General features: G+C 39.3%; 2 protein-coding genes across 8 annotated transcripts in view; both read right to left on the bottom strand.

Moving 5' to 3' along the window:
- Positions 1 to 774: 774 nt before the first annotated feature.
- MSS51 (MSS51 mitochondrial translational activator) lies at positions 775 to 14,555 on the bottom strand. Its single transcript, XM_070364737.1, has 7 exons — positions 12,079 to 14,555; positions 5,606 to 5,850; positions 5,184 to 5,339; positions 4,443 to 4,567; positions 3,687 to 4,253; positions 3,287 to 3,380; positions 775 to 3,023 (listed from the first exon to the last, which is right to left on the bottom strand). Exons 2-7 carry the CDS (start codon positions 5,824 to 5,826, stop codon positions 2,804 to 2,806), a joined length of 1,383 nt encoding a protein of 460 aa, XP_070220838.1. The 5' UTR covers positions 5,827 to 5,850; positions 12,079 to 14,555; the 3' UTR covers positions 775 to 2,803.
- Positions 14,556 to 14,696: 141 nt separating this feature from the next.
- The window catches only part of PPP3CB (protein phosphatase 3 catalytic subunit beta), a 47,903-nt gene continuing 45,792 nt past the window's right edge, over positions 14,697 to 16,807 (bottom strand). For all 7 annotated transcript variants that reach the window (XM_070364731.1, XM_070364732.1, XM_070364733.1 and 4 more), the window contains one exon: positions 14,697 to 16,309. In XM_070364731.1, the coding sequence (XP_070220832.1) occupies positions 16,131 to 16,309 (179 nt within the window). In that variant the 3' untranslated portion in view covers positions 14,697 to 16,130. The remainder of the gene's footprint in view (positions 16,310 to 16,807) is intronic.

The raw sequence follows: 16,807 nt of genomic DNA, 5'->3' as shown, positions 1-16,807 counted from the left end.
CAATAAATCCTTTGTTGACTACAACAGGGCCCCCTAAACTCAAGCCAATTATTTCATCCAGTGATAACTAAATAGTTTTTTGGTTTTTTTTTTCCAATACTGGAGGAAAAAACTGATTCTGATAGACTTGTTGAGAGATGGATATGTTGTCATCCACAGTAGAGTGTTATCCTAAGGGAATTTCAATGTAGTTTTGAAAATACAGATTTTTTTTACTTCATATGCTGACTTTAGAAAATATAACTCATTATATTGCTCCTGCTTTTGTCAGTCTTCTACTAGCAAACTGTAAACACTTTAAGGGCAAAAGCAGATTTGGAATCGTCAGCATTTAGCATGAAGTGAAGGCACTTTCATGTACTGTCATCACCATTCTAAGCTGGAAACTTTTGTGTCACCCATTGCTATGAGGTTTCTGTCTCCTGATTAGACTCTTAGCTATTTCACACTTCACACATATCAATCAGTAATCAAGCCCTATATATTTTACTTATATGTTCTAGCTACAAAACGTCATTATTTACCTATTTGCTTTCCTCATTACAGATAGAAATTACCTCTTCTTTGCCATACGTTCTATAAACGACTTTAGCTGACGTGTACATCATTTGAACCATAAAAATGGCATTCCAACCCATTTTTCCACTGTCAAGCCATCTTGCACAGTAAATTCAATCTACTTATGTTACTGAATAAAATTTAAAGTGGTATGTATTTAGTAATAGCTACCATTTATTAAATACATACTATGTGCTAGGCACTGTGTTAAGCACTTAACAAATATTCTCACTTTTACATTCTCTGATTTAAAAGACTGTTTTTTGGTAACAGCTTCATTTTTTTTTTTTTAACAGCTTCATTTTAATTCACTGATACAAAGTGTACACTTTAATGGTTTTCAATATAGAGTTGTACCATCACCACAATCAATTTTAGCAAACACATCACCGCCAAAATAAACCCCATATGTTTTATCTATCATCCTCAATACTCTCATCAGTCATCTTACGCTGCCACTAATCTACTTTGTTTCCACACATTTGCCTACTCTAAGCATTTTATATAAATGCACTCAGACAATATGTAGTCTTTTATGACTGGCTTTTCACTTAACATGAAGATGGATGAATCAAAGTTCATCCATGTGAGGCATGAATTAGTACTTCATTCTGGTTGTTCAATCACTAAATCATGTCCAACTCTTTACAACCCCATGGACTGCAGCACACCAGGCTTCCTTGTCCTTCACTATCTCTTGGAGTTTGTGCAGACTCATGTCCATTGAGTTGATGATGCTATCCAACCATCTTATCCTCTGTCACCCTCTTCTCCTGCCCTCAACCCTTCCCAGCATGGCCAAATATTTCATTATATGTACATACCACATTTTATCTATTCACAAGTTTACGGACACTTGGGTTATTTTCACCTTTTGGCTATTATGAGTAACGCTGCTATGAACATTTGTGCACAAATGTTTTAATTTCTCTGCTCCTACATACCAGGAGCAGAATAGCTGGATCAAATGGTAACTCAATGTTTAACTTCTTGAGAAATTGCCAGACTGTTTTCCAAAGTAGCTGCACAACTTTACATCCCTACAAGTAGTGTATGAGGGTTCAATTTCTCTACATTCTCATTAACACTTATTATCTTTTTTATTGTTGTCATACTTGCAAAAGAAGTGCTTTCTTTTATTGTACAAATGCAAATTTCTTTTGATTTGTGTTTCCAGATGACTAACGATGTTGAGCATCTTTTCATGTCCTTACTGATCATCTGTGTATCTTCTTTGGCGAAACATCTGTTCACATCATTTTCCCATTTTTAAACTGAGTTTTTTGTCCTTTTATTATTGAGCTGTAAGAGTTCTATATAATAATCTGTATACAAGTGGAGAGGTTGAGGTCTTAACAAGTTGTAGAAATGAATACTTAGGGAATATCCTAATCCTGAGAGTGTGGTAAGAAATGGATGACAACGGACAGGGTGTGGTATAGTGACAGGCCTAAAAAGAGAACTGACGTTAACCACTCCTTTGGCAAGAGAGAAACCTCCAATCTTGAGATGGTCTATGTAGACAAGTAACACTTGCCAGTGAATAGGAAATAAGATAAGACAAGTGATTTAAGAAGCCCCAAACTGAATTTATTGTGGTGTAGACCAAGTGATAACAAACTGCAGTATATTCAAGTAAAGTCTGAGACACCCTGGGATATCTAAAATACAACACAAGGGCAAAAAGTTGCTCTAAAGTTAGAAGTCCTCAAAAGAAACAGGAAAATGAGAAATGTATCTTGAAAAAGCCAGGAAGTACAACAGTTTGCCAATCCTCACAACCTCCCCCATGCTCCCAACCACTTCTCTGAATTGCTCATTCTTCCACCACTTCAAGTCATTAAGACATCTGCATTTTTTTAGCCCAAACTGCTGTATAAGAAGAAAATCTTTTTCAAAAGAGTAAGGTGCCATTCTTCTCCTTGGTGCCATCTGGTTCAAGTCAAAAGGTATAACTTTCTCACGAAGGAAACTGTTAAGAACTTTATGGTTTACAAAGACTGATATGAGGGCCTTTTGCGATACACTAAATCTAGAATCTTGTCTCTAGAAGCAACATGTGACTAACCTCTTAGAAATGAGTCACATCATACAGGAGCTCTCATTCAGCTTAGATTCTACCCAGACAAGTGAATTAGGTTTACGATATAGTAGATTTGAAAGTTGGCAACAATCTGGCATCAGCAGGTATTTCATCACAGCCTCTCCATTTTCTAGACATCCAGTCATGATCTGGCTCAGCTATTTATACCCTGTCATTTACTTTCTCTTCCAATTGCCTCTTATCCAGCTGGCAGGAGCTTCCAAGAAACATGATATAGTAGGCACTGCAGTAAACTGGCTGCTTGTTGGGGTTGGAGTAGACCTGTTCAGGTTTAAGGGATGCAAAAGGGTTAGCTCCATAGGCTGTGATGTGTGTATCCAGGTCCACCAAAATCTGCAACGAGGCTGCCAACTCCTGATGGCTATGGAAGACAAAGAAAAAAAAAATTGCTCTGCTGATTATGAAAAAGATAGAAGAACTGCTCATTAACCCCCAAAATTACCAAATGTCTATACTAACTGCTCAATTAATTAGCATAGCACTTTGAAGGGACAAGAAAGCCAAGTATGTGAAGGAAGAAAATCCTCACCAGAAGGTAGAACATGAGCAAGGGGGAGAGAAATGAGTTTATCTATAGAGGTGTGAGTGAATCAGGGAGGTACCACAAAGAAAGGAGGTCAAAACCTGTAAACAGTAATCATTGTAGGGATCCCATAATCACGAAGTAGCAAGAGGGTGGGCAGCCAAGCCTCCATCAAGTCCGGGGAAGCATGGAAACCTATGGAAGAAAGTAAGATGGGAATAGAAAGGAGAAATGCAAAGACAGACCCCAAACAACATAGTCCTATAATTGTGTCCAACCCTCACCTAGCTCACCTCCAAGGCTCATCTACCACCACCACCACCTACCCTAGATTCTTCAACGGAAAATTATGAACCGAAATAAAGCACATAATGATCAAACAGGGTCTTCATTATATTATGTTTAACCTGATCCAATGAAGAGGGCTCTAAAAGTACAAGGACCAGGATGGAAAACTCCCAGAGGACTGACCCCTTATTCCCCCAAACCAACAGCTCTTACCTGGATGGAATGCCACCACCAAATCTGGATGGGCTATCTGCCCAGTCTCTATCTGCTCCTCCCAGAAGTCATGATAGAGGCCCCTATGGCTACTAAGCTGTACTGTGCCAGGTTCCAGGAGTGAAGCTGAGGTACTCTGCGAAAAGCCAGCAGCCACATCTACACCCACCATGATTACATGGAGGCCAAGGTGTCCAGGAAACATGTAGCCAAGCTCATCATAGTCCCCAGGGCGAGTGAGGAATGTCTCTGCATGAGAAGCACCAACCACGTGCACTGTGCTTCCCCCAACCTTCCCAACATTTATTCCCAAGGCCCGAAGCCCAAAGCCCAGTGTCAAGGGCCGAGACAAGACATCTGTCAGCAACCGCTTCAAAGAGCCCTTCAGGACATCTGGGTCTGGTCTTGGCCGTCTTACACTGGCCCACAGAGTGGTCATGGCCTGACTGTCAAGCACAGCATCCATTGTATCATCTAGCTGTAAACGTCGCATAGAAAACCAGGTGTCCCAACCCTGTACAACTTCAGTCAGCCATGACCAAGGTCCTGAGGGTAGGACAAAATCACCTGCAGGAAAGAAGGAATAAGAAGATTCTAATCTTTTCCTGCCTTCAATATTCCCTCTATGTTCATTCTCCCAACCTGTCTCCACAACTGCTACCCCACTCCCCTGTCCCATTCAGTTCCTTTTTTTTTTTTTAAACAATATGCTTTCATATGACCATTATGGCAGAGTTCCCAATACCGTCACTCTACCTGTGACCAGAAGCCATTCCATGAGACGGTCCACAGCTACAAGACGCAGTTCTTGACAAACCTTCCTGTGTGTTGGCCAGTCTGACTTCTGGCACTCTGGACCACAGTAATAGACATTTCTGCACCTGAGAGAATGAGCCCCAGAAATAGATGTTCCTATACCTCATAGGTGAATGGGGGACGCCTGGGGAAGGGAACTGATATTTCCGCACCTAGGAAGAAAGATCACTGGGTGAGGAAGGTAGGGAGAGGAACGACAGCTGCTGCACCAAATTTGGGGACTACGTTTGGCAGAGGAGGAAGGAGGGTGTGGGAATGCAATTTTTCTCTTGGATCAGAGTGACACTTCAGCCTCTATCTAGAACTAACTTTTTATATCTCTTATAGAGAAAAAAAAAAAAGCCCACCAGGAGTTTGTAGCTGCCCTGTTATCACAGGCGTGGCCCCAACCTCTTCAGAACATATATGGTCTTAATACTTAAGTACTCAAGAGAAGAGAGGTAGAAAGGATTATATTCTCGTCTCTGTCTAATCTCCCCATACCAAAATAAACATGAACCTCATAAGCAACTCTTTTCTAATTTCTCTGTGGCCTAGATCAGACAAAATGAGGAATGAACCTAAAGTTATGAAGGTCTGAAATGTCTAAAGGTCTTATAAGTCTCAGACCTTTCTTCCTGCAATGAAGTCTTGGAACAGGATCATTCCAGAAGTCTCCCCAACCAGCTCTTGACTAATCACCTTTTGCAGTGCCGGAGGACCTTAGAGTCTGAAAGGCCACTAGGGAGTGCTTTACAGTAAGCACAGAATCGGAATGTGTCCTCCATCTTCTGGAACATTTCTTCAAGGCATCGGTATCCAAAGCCTGACACTGGAGTACCGCCGTCTAGCACCAACCTGCAGAGACAGTATGGAGAAGGAATGGCAACAGGAAAAATATCTCCAAAAGTTCTCATGATACCTACCCTGACTTCTATATATTTTCACCTCTCCTACTCCCATTATTTCTCATTTAAGCAAATTATATTTTATAGTAATAAAACTGGCACAATTTGGGATGAGAAAATCCCTCATTGCAAATACCCCATATTTCCCAAGCTATACTTCCTCTCCACCTTCTGCCGGAGACAATATATCACTCTTGCACAGAGCTACTCACTCACTTGTATTCTTCGTAGCTTTTCATGTTCAGTTTTTGAAGGATCAGCTGGGATAGGCCAGGAACATTATCCTCCAAGGAGGAGAAGCCAAGTTTATCAATGCTAGGGCCAGGTTTAGTGAGGATCAGAGGCACAGGAGCCACAACTGTAGGTGGGGTCTCAACCACAGGAGCCACTGATGAGGGGGATTTCTTGTGCCTTCGTCGTCGGGACCGTGGAGCCATGGTCTATCCAATAATACCTGGGGACTATATGTAGAACAGATATGTAAGTTTGTAAGTTGGACACACATGATGTGTTTTCATATGTTTGACCTTTTACTTGTCATTCTAGTCTCTCAGGCCAAGGTAATAGTAAGATTTATTTCATATCTACTGATTATTGATCACCACATGCAGTTGTAAAAAACAGAGAATTAATTATATGTGAATATAATTATGCATATATGTGTTATACATGAAGTTCTATATATAATATAGATGCTTAGAAAAAGTCTGGGACGGCTCATATAAAACTGATAACAGTTATTTTTCCTCTGAGAAGGGGCAAAGGCCCTACAGTGGGAACTAGGTCAATGAACTTTAGACTTATTTGCAATGTGTGACTTCTTATACAAAGAATATATTCATGTGCTATTAGTGTGTTCCTAAAAATCAACTTAAAATAAAGGAAAAAGCAAGAAAGGTTTTGGTTGTCCAAAACTATCGTGTAACTGGAGAAATAATCAATCTAATCTAGTTGGAGAAGGAAAACACTCATTTTAAAAGACCTATCATCACATTTATAAGCAATAAACCCAAAAGTAGAAATCAAATGGATGTAAAATGAGCACTAGCACTTACAATGCTGAGTTATATAGCTGGAGCAAGTTATACGAAATAGTTGTGAAAAAAGAAGCAAAAAGCAAAGGAGAAAAGGAAAGATAACATCTGAATGCAGAGTTCCAAAGAACAGCAAGAAGAGATAAGAAAGCCTTCTTCAGTGATCAATGCAAAGAAATAGAGGAAAACAACAGAACGGGAAAGACTAGAGATCTCTTCAAGAAAATTAGAGATACCAAGGGAACATTTCATGCAAAGATGGGCTCGATAAAGGACAGAAATGGTATGGACCTAACAGAAGCAGAAGATATTAAGAAGAGGTGGCAAGAATACACAAAAGAACTGTACAAAAAGATCTTCATGACCCAGATAATCACGATGGTGTGGTCACTGACTTAGAGCCAGACATTTTGGAATGTGAAGTCAAGTGGGCCTTAGAAAGTATCACTACGAACAAAGCTAGTGGAGGTGACAGAATTCCAGTTGAGCTATTTCAAATCCTGAAAGATGATGCTGTGAAAGTGCTGCACTCAATATGCCAGCAAATTTGGAAAACTCAGCAGTGGCCACAGGACTGGAAAAGGTCAGTTTTCATTCTAATCCCAAAGAAAGGCAATGCCAAAGAATGCTCAAACTACCTACTGCACAACTGCACTCATCTCACACGCTAGTAAAGTAATGCTCAAAATTCTCCAAGCCAGGCTTTAGCAATATGTGAACTGTGAACTTCCTGATATTCAAGCTGGTTTTAGAAAAGGCAGAGGAACCAGAGATCAAATTGCCAACATCCGCTGGATCATGGAAAAAGGAAGAGAGTTCCAGAAAAATATCTATTTCTGCTTTATTGACTATGCCAAAGCCTATGACTGTGTGGATCACAATCAACCGTGGAAAATTCTGAAAGAGACAGGAATACCAGAACACCTGATCTGCCTCTTGAGAAATCTGTATGCAGGTCAGGAAGCAACAGTTAGAACTGGACATGGAACAACAGACTGGTTCCAAATAGGAAAAGGAGTACGTCAAGGCTGTATATTGTCACCCTGCTTATTTAACTTATATGCAGAGTACATCATGAGAAACGCTGGACTGGAAGAAACACAAGCTGCAATCAAGATTGCCCCGGGAGAAATATCAATCACCTCAGATATGCAGATGACACCACCCTTATGGCAGAAAATGAAGAGGAACTAAAAAGCCTCTTGATGAAAGTGAAAGTAGAGAGTGAAAAAGTTGGCTTAAAGCTCAACATTCAGAAAATGAAGATCATGGCATGCGGTCCCATCACTTCATGGGAAATAGATGGGGAAACAGTGGAAACAGTGTCAGACTTTATTTTTCTGGGCTCCAAAATCACTGCAGATGGTGACTGCAGCCATGGAATTAAAAGACGCTTACTCCTTGGAAGGAAAGTTATGACCAACCTACATAGCATATTGAAAAGCAGAGACATTACTTTGCCAACAAAGGTTCGTCTAGTCAAGGCTATGGTTTTTCCTGTGGTCATGTATGGATGTGAGAGTTGGACCGTGAAGAAAGCTGAAGGCCGAAGAATTGATGGTTTTGAACTGTGGTGTTGGAGAAGACTCTTGAGAGTCCCTTGGACTGCAAGGAGATCCAACCAGTTCATTCTGAAGGGGCTCAGCCCTGGGATTTCTTTGGAAGGAATGATGCTAAAGCTGAAACTCCAGTACTTTGGCCACCTCATGCGAAGAGTTAACTCATTGGAAAAGACTCTGATGCTGGGAGGGATTGGGGGCAAGAGGAGAAGGGGACGACAGAGGAGGAGATGGCTGGATGGCATCACTGATTCGATGGACGTGAGTCTCAGTGAACTCCGGGAGTTGGCGATGGACAGGGATGCCTGGCGTGCTGTGATTCATGGAGTGGCAAAGAGTCGGACATGACTGAGCGACTGATCTGATCTGATATGTAGTATTAGGAAAATCTCCTAAAGAGATGAGTTCTGAAGTATAACTAGGCCCACATTCACCAACTACCTAGCAAGAACTCTGTGATGTCCTCCTTTCCTGGCCTGTCTTCTATTCCTTTTACAAGGACTGAGGAAATCAAAGAGACTATATTGGAAAAAATTAAAACACCCATTCATTCAATAAATACTTACTGATAAACAGATGAAATCATTCACAAAATACCATAACAGAAACAAATGTGAAAAAAAATATACAGGACATTTAAATGTCTTATAGAAGGGATAGATGTAAACCATAACAAAAGGCAGTATATAAATCTTACAAGAAAAATGAAACTAAAAGCACTAATGGGAGATCAGAAGAGAGTCTCTTCAGTTGGTAAGCTGCAGGCAGATTTTATGAAGCAGGTAGCAGCTGGAATAGACCATTAAGTATGGTGATGTTTTGAATATACAAATACAGGGAAAGAGGAATTCTAAGCACAGAGAAGAGTATGAGCACAACAAATGTAGATGGGAAAATCCTGGGAACTAAGGAACTAGAATGGTTTAAGTGTAAAGATCTAACTGTAAGAGATAAAACTATAAAATCTTAGAAGAACACAGGAGAAAAGTTTCATGATATTGGATTTGGCAAGTTCTGAATATGACACAAAAAGCACACACAATAAAATAAAAAAGATAACTTGGACTGCATCAAAATTTTAAACCTTTTGTGCATCAAAGGACAGAGTGAAATGACAACCCACAGAATGGGAAAGAATATTTGTAAAGCACGTATCTGATGAGAGATTAATATCCTGAATATGTGAAGAACTTCTAAAACTCAACAAATGGCTCAATTAAAACTGGGCAAAAGTCTTGAATAGTTCTCCAAAGAAAATATACAAATTGCCAATAAGCATATGATGCTAAACATCACTAATCAAAGGCTAATCAAAACCGTGAGACACCACTTCACTCCAACTAGGATGGCCATTATCGAAATACTAGAAATTAACAAAAGTGTTGGTGAGGATATGGAAAAACTAGAACCTTCCTCAACTGATTGTAGAAGGACAAAATGGTGCAGCTGCTTTGCAAAACAGTATGGCAGCTCTGCAAAAAGTTAAATATAGAATTACCATATGACTCAGCAATTTCACTCCTAGGTATATACTCAAAATAACTGAATACATGCACACAAACAAATGCCTATACACAAATGTCCATAGCAGCACTATTCACAACAGTCAAAAGGTAGAAACAAACTAAAGGTCACCAAAAGATGGATGAATAAACAAACTGGGAGACACATACATACACACATACACATGCTGCTGCTGCTGCTGCTGCTAAGTCGCTTCAGTCGTGTCCGACTCTGTGCGACACCATAGACGGCAGCCCACCAGGCTCCCCCGTCCCTGGGATTCTCCAGGCAAGAACACTGGAGTGGGTTGCCATTTCCTTCTCCAATGCGTGAAAGTGAAGTCACTCAGTCGTGTCCGACTCTCAGCGACCCCATGGACTGCAGCCTACCAGGCTCCTCCGTCCATGGGATTTTCCAGGCAGGAGTACTGGAGTGGGGTGCCATCGCCTTCTCCGCACACATACACATACATACATATAAATTCAGCCATTAAAAGAAACGAATACTGATACATGCTACAATGTGGATAAATTATGCTAAGTGAAAGAAGCCAGACATAAAACAACACATTATATGATTCCAATTTTATGAAGTATCAAGAATAGGTAAATCCAAAGACAGAAAGCAGATCCATGGTTCCAAGGGCTGGGTTAAAGGAGGAATGAGGAATAACTGCTTGGTTATGGGTGTTTTGGGGGGGAGTGACGAAAATGTTTTAGAAATAGATAGAGGTGATGGTCGCACAATAATGTGAATGTACTAAATGTCACTTAATTGCTCATTTTAAAAGGATTATTTTGTTATGTGAATTTTACCTCAATTAAAAAAAAAAAGAAAGGTATCTATAAGAGCTCTTGAAGCTAAAAAGTTGTTTTGCTCCCCAGATAAAAATGCCTGTAGGTACAGGGAAATGACAGGATATGACAATGCCGACAGTGGCTGGTTTTACTACGAATGAGTTAACTATTAAAGTTCAAATCAAGAATTGTGTTCTGCTCCAAAAATGGTCTAACACTGAATCGTTCCAGACCTGATCTGTTGGAGAGAATGCTCATTCAGCTGAGATGTAGGTGGCAGAACAATCAAACAAAAACCCTCCCCTAATCATCCAGCTAACACACATCACTTTACAACATGACTGTTGTAAACCACTGTTCCCAGGCTAATGGAAGAACGAATCTGATTTCCTTTGTACTTTCTTTCTCTTCATCCTTTCATTCTACCCTTGTATTCTTTCCCCTCATTGCATAAATGAAGGAACAGTTTCAAAGTCCACAAAACAGAAATAACTAAGCTCATCTGTATATCATACCTTCTATATTCCCACCAATAAAGAAAAAATTAGACCTAAAGATAGTACATTATTTTAGGATTCAAGAGTCATCTCTCTCTACTAAAGGGTGGATGGAATTGCCCTCATGCCTTAGGATCCCATTTCCAAAAACTGACCTGGCTTTTCCCTCCAATTTTAATCACCAAGCATTTGCTTCACTGGGATTCTTCTGAATCCCAGAATCACTACAATTCTAGAATAAGTATTTATATGCTCTCTACACTTAGCCCCCTCTGGCAAGACATCACTTTCTTAAACCTTGAAAGAATGGACTTTTCTTTATAGATATGGAGGAAAAGTATTTTTGAGAGAAATCAAGTCTTAATTCCATAAGTAGTATCTTTCTGATATTCAACCAAAGGCCTTTATTCTGCAATAGAAGCCAAATAAGACCAAAAGGTGCTTATCTGCCTTTGCAAAGAGAGGTCCTTCCTCCAATGGAAGATTAAGTCCAAAGGAAGACTGTTTGAACCCGCTAGAAGTCAAGGGATCACAGAGTTTGGGGAAGTATGGTGTTGGTGAAATCTTTGACGTCATACTTGCCTCTGTGTCTGGAGTGGGTTCCTGATACAAATGGACTAATTTTCTGAACGGAAGGTAAGAAGGTGGGAATGAGGAGCCAGATCTTTGCATTTGCATCTGTATATATCATCAGGCTCATGTCTGAGTTTGTATACCCAGATTCCCTGGTCCTAACTTTCCTGCAATGAGATCCAGGATCCTTCAAGTTTGTGGGTGGGGTTGGGGGCTGACCTGAGAGAAACAAAGGCAGTGACTTGAGCTCTAATTTATTCTCAGTATATAGAGAGAACACCAACACCAAGCACTGGAGAAGAGACATGAATTCGATGGCCTACAAAAACTTATTTCTCATCTCTAAATTTCCTAAAATATTACCTAGCCTATTCCCACACCTAGGTTTCCCATCGTCCCTGCTCCTTACCACCAACAGACTCAAATTTCACCAAATCATACTCATCTTTTCACCATCTCCAGACCGGTGAGACTTATCTAATTTTCTCTAATTCACCAGCAAACAAAAAATGTCTTTAGGGAGGTAAGGAAGAGAAGGGTAAGTAAAGCTAGTCACTGGGGATCCTCAAAAGGGGTTGGGAAAAGAAAAAGGAGAAATACATTAGGAACATTGCTATTATGACCACATTTAGCTGCCTAATCAGTGATTAACACTCCCTTGGGTGATAAATTCTTTACTTAACTATAAACTAAGCAAGCAGAGGAGTTGATGGAAAAGTAACTTACCCTGCTAAGCCCTCAGCTTCCTTCCTTCTCTTTCTTCCAAGTGAAGTAAATGCTTGATCTCCTCAGATCCAGGTTGTGGCTGATTTGCAGCTGTCCCTTCATATCACTTTCATTTGCAAACTGCTGAAATGCTGGGTCTCTGTGATTAGGTGTGCCCTGCCAACCAGACAGACAACACTGAATTCTTCCTAACGAGGCAAGCAACGGCCTGGCCCCCTGCCCGTGGACTACTCTCTTTCTGACCTTCCTTCTCTGCCAAGAAGGCTCAGAACTCTGTCAACACTCCCAAGCCCACCAAAGGCCAAGAAGGCTGAGGAAAGGTGAAGCCTACTGCTTCCTGGGCCTCTCTTATTAAGGCAACATTTCTGTTCCCAGTCCAGACGTCAAGAATAAGCCCCGGGGTTAGTTCAGAAGTCAGTATTTGATACACATTAGCACAGAGAAACAGGAACTCCTACAGTTCTAAGATGTCAATCTAGACCTAGGATGGGTTCTCCCAAGCCCAGAGTCCTTTTTAGCATAACAAACACTGCTCTAACTTAACTTGACAACTTAAGTACAAATATAATGCCCAGAAAAGAAGAATAGAAATAGTCATTCAATGGTAAACAAAGGGAAATCAGTTGTAGGAGAAACATCCAGAATTAATTTGTAAAATTCAATTTCCCTGAAAAGACAGCAAGGCACTTTCTGAGGAGATGTCATCAGGGTATTCCACCTGTTTATTTTAAAAGAGGAATAGTGACTTTCCTCATGGTCTAGTGGTTAAGACTCTGAGCTGCCACTGCAGGGGATGTGGGTTGGACCCACAGGATGTGGCCAAAAAAAAAAAAAAAGGAATAAAACTTTCTGGGATATTAATGTAAGCAAGAGCAATATATTAATGACTAAAAACACACTATTTCTAGGAACAGAAAAAAAATAGAAAACAATCAACTCAAATACCTCATTCCTTCCTGTAATGGATGCTGATCCAGAGAATTTTTAATTCCACATTCCTAGCTCCTTGTCACTTAGAGCTATTAAGCACTAGAACCTATCAGAAGTTGCTAGTGCATGGTTCTGTATGACTCTAAGACCTGACTTTGCTCACATCTGGCCCCAGCTATGTCACTTACCTGCTTCTGTGAACATCATCAAACTAGGGAACAGAACCACTTGCAGTGAGGTCCTGGACCGTGGCAAATAAATCTACATATGAACAGATGCAGAGAGTGGATTCCAAGGAAACCTCAAACTGCAGAAGCACAAACTACAAGCAGGGAAGGTGGAAGAAAAGTGTTAAGGATGCCAAAAAAAAAAAAAAACCATTACATAACATTATGTAGAATAGCTGTGGAAAAGGAAAATCAGTTGCAATAGGCAAAAATCCTGAATAAAATAAGGATAATTCATTTTAAGCAAAGATTTCAGGCCAATTTCAAATTTAATTGGTAGAGCATTTAAAGGTTTTGAGGTTTGTTAATGGCTAAACTGCAAAAGGTCACAGAAGTCAGATCGTCTTTTCTAACTCAGAATGTCATCTTTGAATGTAAAGCAAGATGATATATAGGAAAAATTTGATATTGAATAGTAATTTTACCAACATTACTACTATTCTGGTAGATATTTAAATTTATAATTTAGGAAGATCTGAACTTTTCACAACTTGCATTCATCATCAGTTATGTTTTAAAAAAACTTTTAAAATATTTCTATAGTTCATTGTGAAACTAGTTAAAAGACAGACTAGAAAGAGCTTCCTATTCAACAAATAGGAAAGGATCTATGAGACACTGGGTGATAATACTCTACCACTCTTCATGTATACCCCTTTTTCTGAATTCCATTCTTTCCTCTTATTTTCTTCTTTTTAATTTTTACCATTAACCCTAATTCTTCTGCTTTGCTAATGATGCTTCATATTTACCTATGCTTCCATAAATATTATATAACCCTAGTGATGGACCTAAGGACTAAAGAAGTTAATACTACTTGATAGATCAGTTAAGCTCTTAATTTAGAAATGCTATTACAGCAAGAAGCTGTAATGATTAACAATTTGAGCTCTCTTTGCTACCAAAAATTAGGCAAGTATAAATATTTCAATTTAATGTTTCATAATGTATCATAATGTTGAAAACTGTAATTAAACTTCCTATACAGTTATATTATAAAATGTTGAACAAAATGCAAATTTCCCTCAATTTGCAAAGTTCTATACTTATTTTGATTATGACAAAGAAGAAAGGAGTATAATGGCAGTATCATTTTTTTCTTATTGTTAAAACATCTAATATATTCCAAATAGTACTGTAACAAAATTATAGACAATGTTTTCTTTCAATTAAAAGTTAACTGAAACACTGATTTTAAATAATAGATTTAGGCCTATAATAGGCATCCAGAGTCTCCTAGTGCTCAGTTACTAGTACTCATATAAAACAAGTGCAGTCAAAGTTTTTTTAAAAAAAGAGCAAAATTTATGAAGACAAGAATTTAATTAATCAAATTAGCATTAACTATCCAGGAGATAATTTTCTCTTAAGGATATATCCCAATTCTATTAACTGGATTTTCTGATTTGCAGGAGAAGGTCAAATCAGACTATATCTTCCAAATAAAACCCAACACAGAGATAGGAGCAGCGGCCCATGCATGGAATTTATTGTGTGCTACTGTTTATAAAATACTCGAATAGTCCTGCACATGCATAATATTTCCAACTTAGACAGGAGACCATACAGGGTGCACTTTCTGGCAAACAAACAATAGATGGTTCCGCTGCCTGGAGCTCTGAGTTGTATTCCAGGGCATGAGGGAAGCAAGCCACCAAAGTAAAGGTAAATACCAAACTGCAGTGGCAGTCAATACAGGTCAGTAATTGTGTAAAATTAGCACATGGTTCCATTTAGTTTACCCAAGCAGTACTGTAACTATCAAAAGAAAATGTTCAACATGCAGTCTTGACTCTTATGCTTCCACTAACATCTGAATGACTGAACAGAACCATTGCTTCTATGCTGCACTGTGTAATCAAAACACTTCCAGAACATTTTAAAATTTCCTTTGCATCAAAACATAAAATGATAGAAAGCCAGCAGTAAATCACCCTGGTGGCTGTATAAGCAACTTGAGTACTCACAATAAACTAAAATTTCTCATAACATCTAGGTAACCTATACATGTCGTACCTGTACATCATAGGTCTATATATTAAATATCTGCAAAATTAAAACATGCATACACAAAATACGTCAAGTTTTACAGACATGATTTGAATTAAAATTACTTTGACAATGTACAAACTTCTTTTTAAAGTACCTTAAATGAGTAATTCTGTAATTCTTCATAATTCTGAAATTTAGAGATTTTCTTCTTAAATCTGTGGGGTTTAAATCTCAAAAGATCTGGGCAAGAAAGATTCTAAATTAGTTTTTAGATTTGTGTTCAAGTAAGAGAGTCTGCCTAGAAACAGGTTATGCATTCATAATTGAAAAAACCAAGACTATATTACAGAATTAGCCACATTTAAGAACTATAGACCTGAGGTCAGCATTTTATTTAAATGCCAACTGGGTTTCTCAGCATTTTGCCCATAATTCAAAATACAGCTTAGTAACCTCGGAAATGTATTTTAAGACCATGCTAATTCATCCTTTAAAGACATTTCATGGAAAAAAAAAAAGTCCACATTAGCTCTTAGGATTGTATTTGAAGTAATGGTTGAAAAACAAAATCTAATTCTACTGAGGGGAAAAAGAAATCTCATTTGTAAACGTAAATGTGTGAACCACAAGCATAAATGGAGGTGTAGTCGCCCTCCACTGGAAATTGCCCCAAGCCCCTTGCTCACTGCTCTCCACCTTGGCAGCGATGACCCAATCTTATCAGTTAGCACATGTCCCAGGGCCCTCAAGCCTCCATCCAGGAAGGGGGCTGGGGTCTCAAAAGCACAATGGTTTCTCCAGAGGGACTGTGACATTTACAGTCAGCTTGGCCGACCCCTCCAGTTCCTCGGGTGATCTGTCCATTTGGGGCCCGAGATGTGAGAGTCCCTGGGAAGCCGTGGGTCACTGGGCACCATGGTTGCCAGTCCCGTGGTTCTCAGTGGCATGTGCGGTGTTCAGAGAATTGAAACCATCTTGCTGTACAGCATCTTTCCGGGGTGGCATTCTCTCATTGATCCTATCCAAACCCTTTGCCTCTTCAAAACTGCAGATTCTATGTGGTGGAGAGAATCCTCGTATTGCTTAACAAAATGCAAATTTGATAAGTCAGTAATTGAAAACATTTCTGAGATTTCAAAAACATAATTAATGATTTTTAAGAAGAAAGAAATTAGTTGTACATAGCAACATTTAAACTGTACTGTAACTGAAGCCTATCCCCATTCCAGATTTCCCCTTAAAATATGAAACATTTAAACCTAAATATAAACATGATAGCTTCATAGATGGCAAGTGTTAGCATAGCCTTAAAAAAACAAGACACAAAAATAGCCCTCTCCTGACCCTGAGATCAGGCAATGGTCTCAGGGTCTCAACCTGACTCCTACTTCATCAATTATCTCCTACCTCAGGCTCTAAAATCAACAGTGGCTATCACAGTAAGACAGCAACAAGAGTAGGGGCAAGTGAGGAGGCTAAACGAATTAATCCTTCACATACAAATCTGTACCAAGAACATGGGAGTAGAAAAGAAATAAAGCTAAAATTTAGCAATTAGAACTACCTTGGAGGACAAGGTA

The sequence above is a fragment of the Bos mutus genome, chromosome 28 (genome assembly GCF_027580195.1).
Source record: "Bos mutus isolate GX-2022 chromosome 28, NWIPB_WYAK_1.1, whole genome shotgun sequence".
NCBI classification, from domain to species: Eukaryota; Metazoa; Chordata; class Mammalia; order Artiodactyla; family Bovidae; genus Bos; species Bos mutus.
Note: the sequence above shows the minus strand (reverse complement) of the source record. Positions and strands in the feature narration are given on the sequence as shown.

What these genes read in the sequence shown, in the direction of transcription:
- MSS51 (XM_070364737.1), bottom strand. Translation starts at nt 5,826, where the DNA reads ATGGCTCCACGGTCCCGACGACGAAGGCACAAGAAATCCCCCTCATCA. An exon ending in GGTGGTGGCATTCCATCCAG is followed by an intron (nt 3,381 to 3,686) that starts GTAAGAGCTGTT and finishes TTTCTTCCATAG; the next exon opens with GTTTCCATGCTTCCCCGGAC. An exon ending in ACAATGATTACTGTTTACAG is followed by an intron (nt 3,024 to 3,286) that starts GTTTTGACCTCC and finishes TGTCTTCCATAG; the next exon opens with CCATCAGGAGTTGGCAGCCT.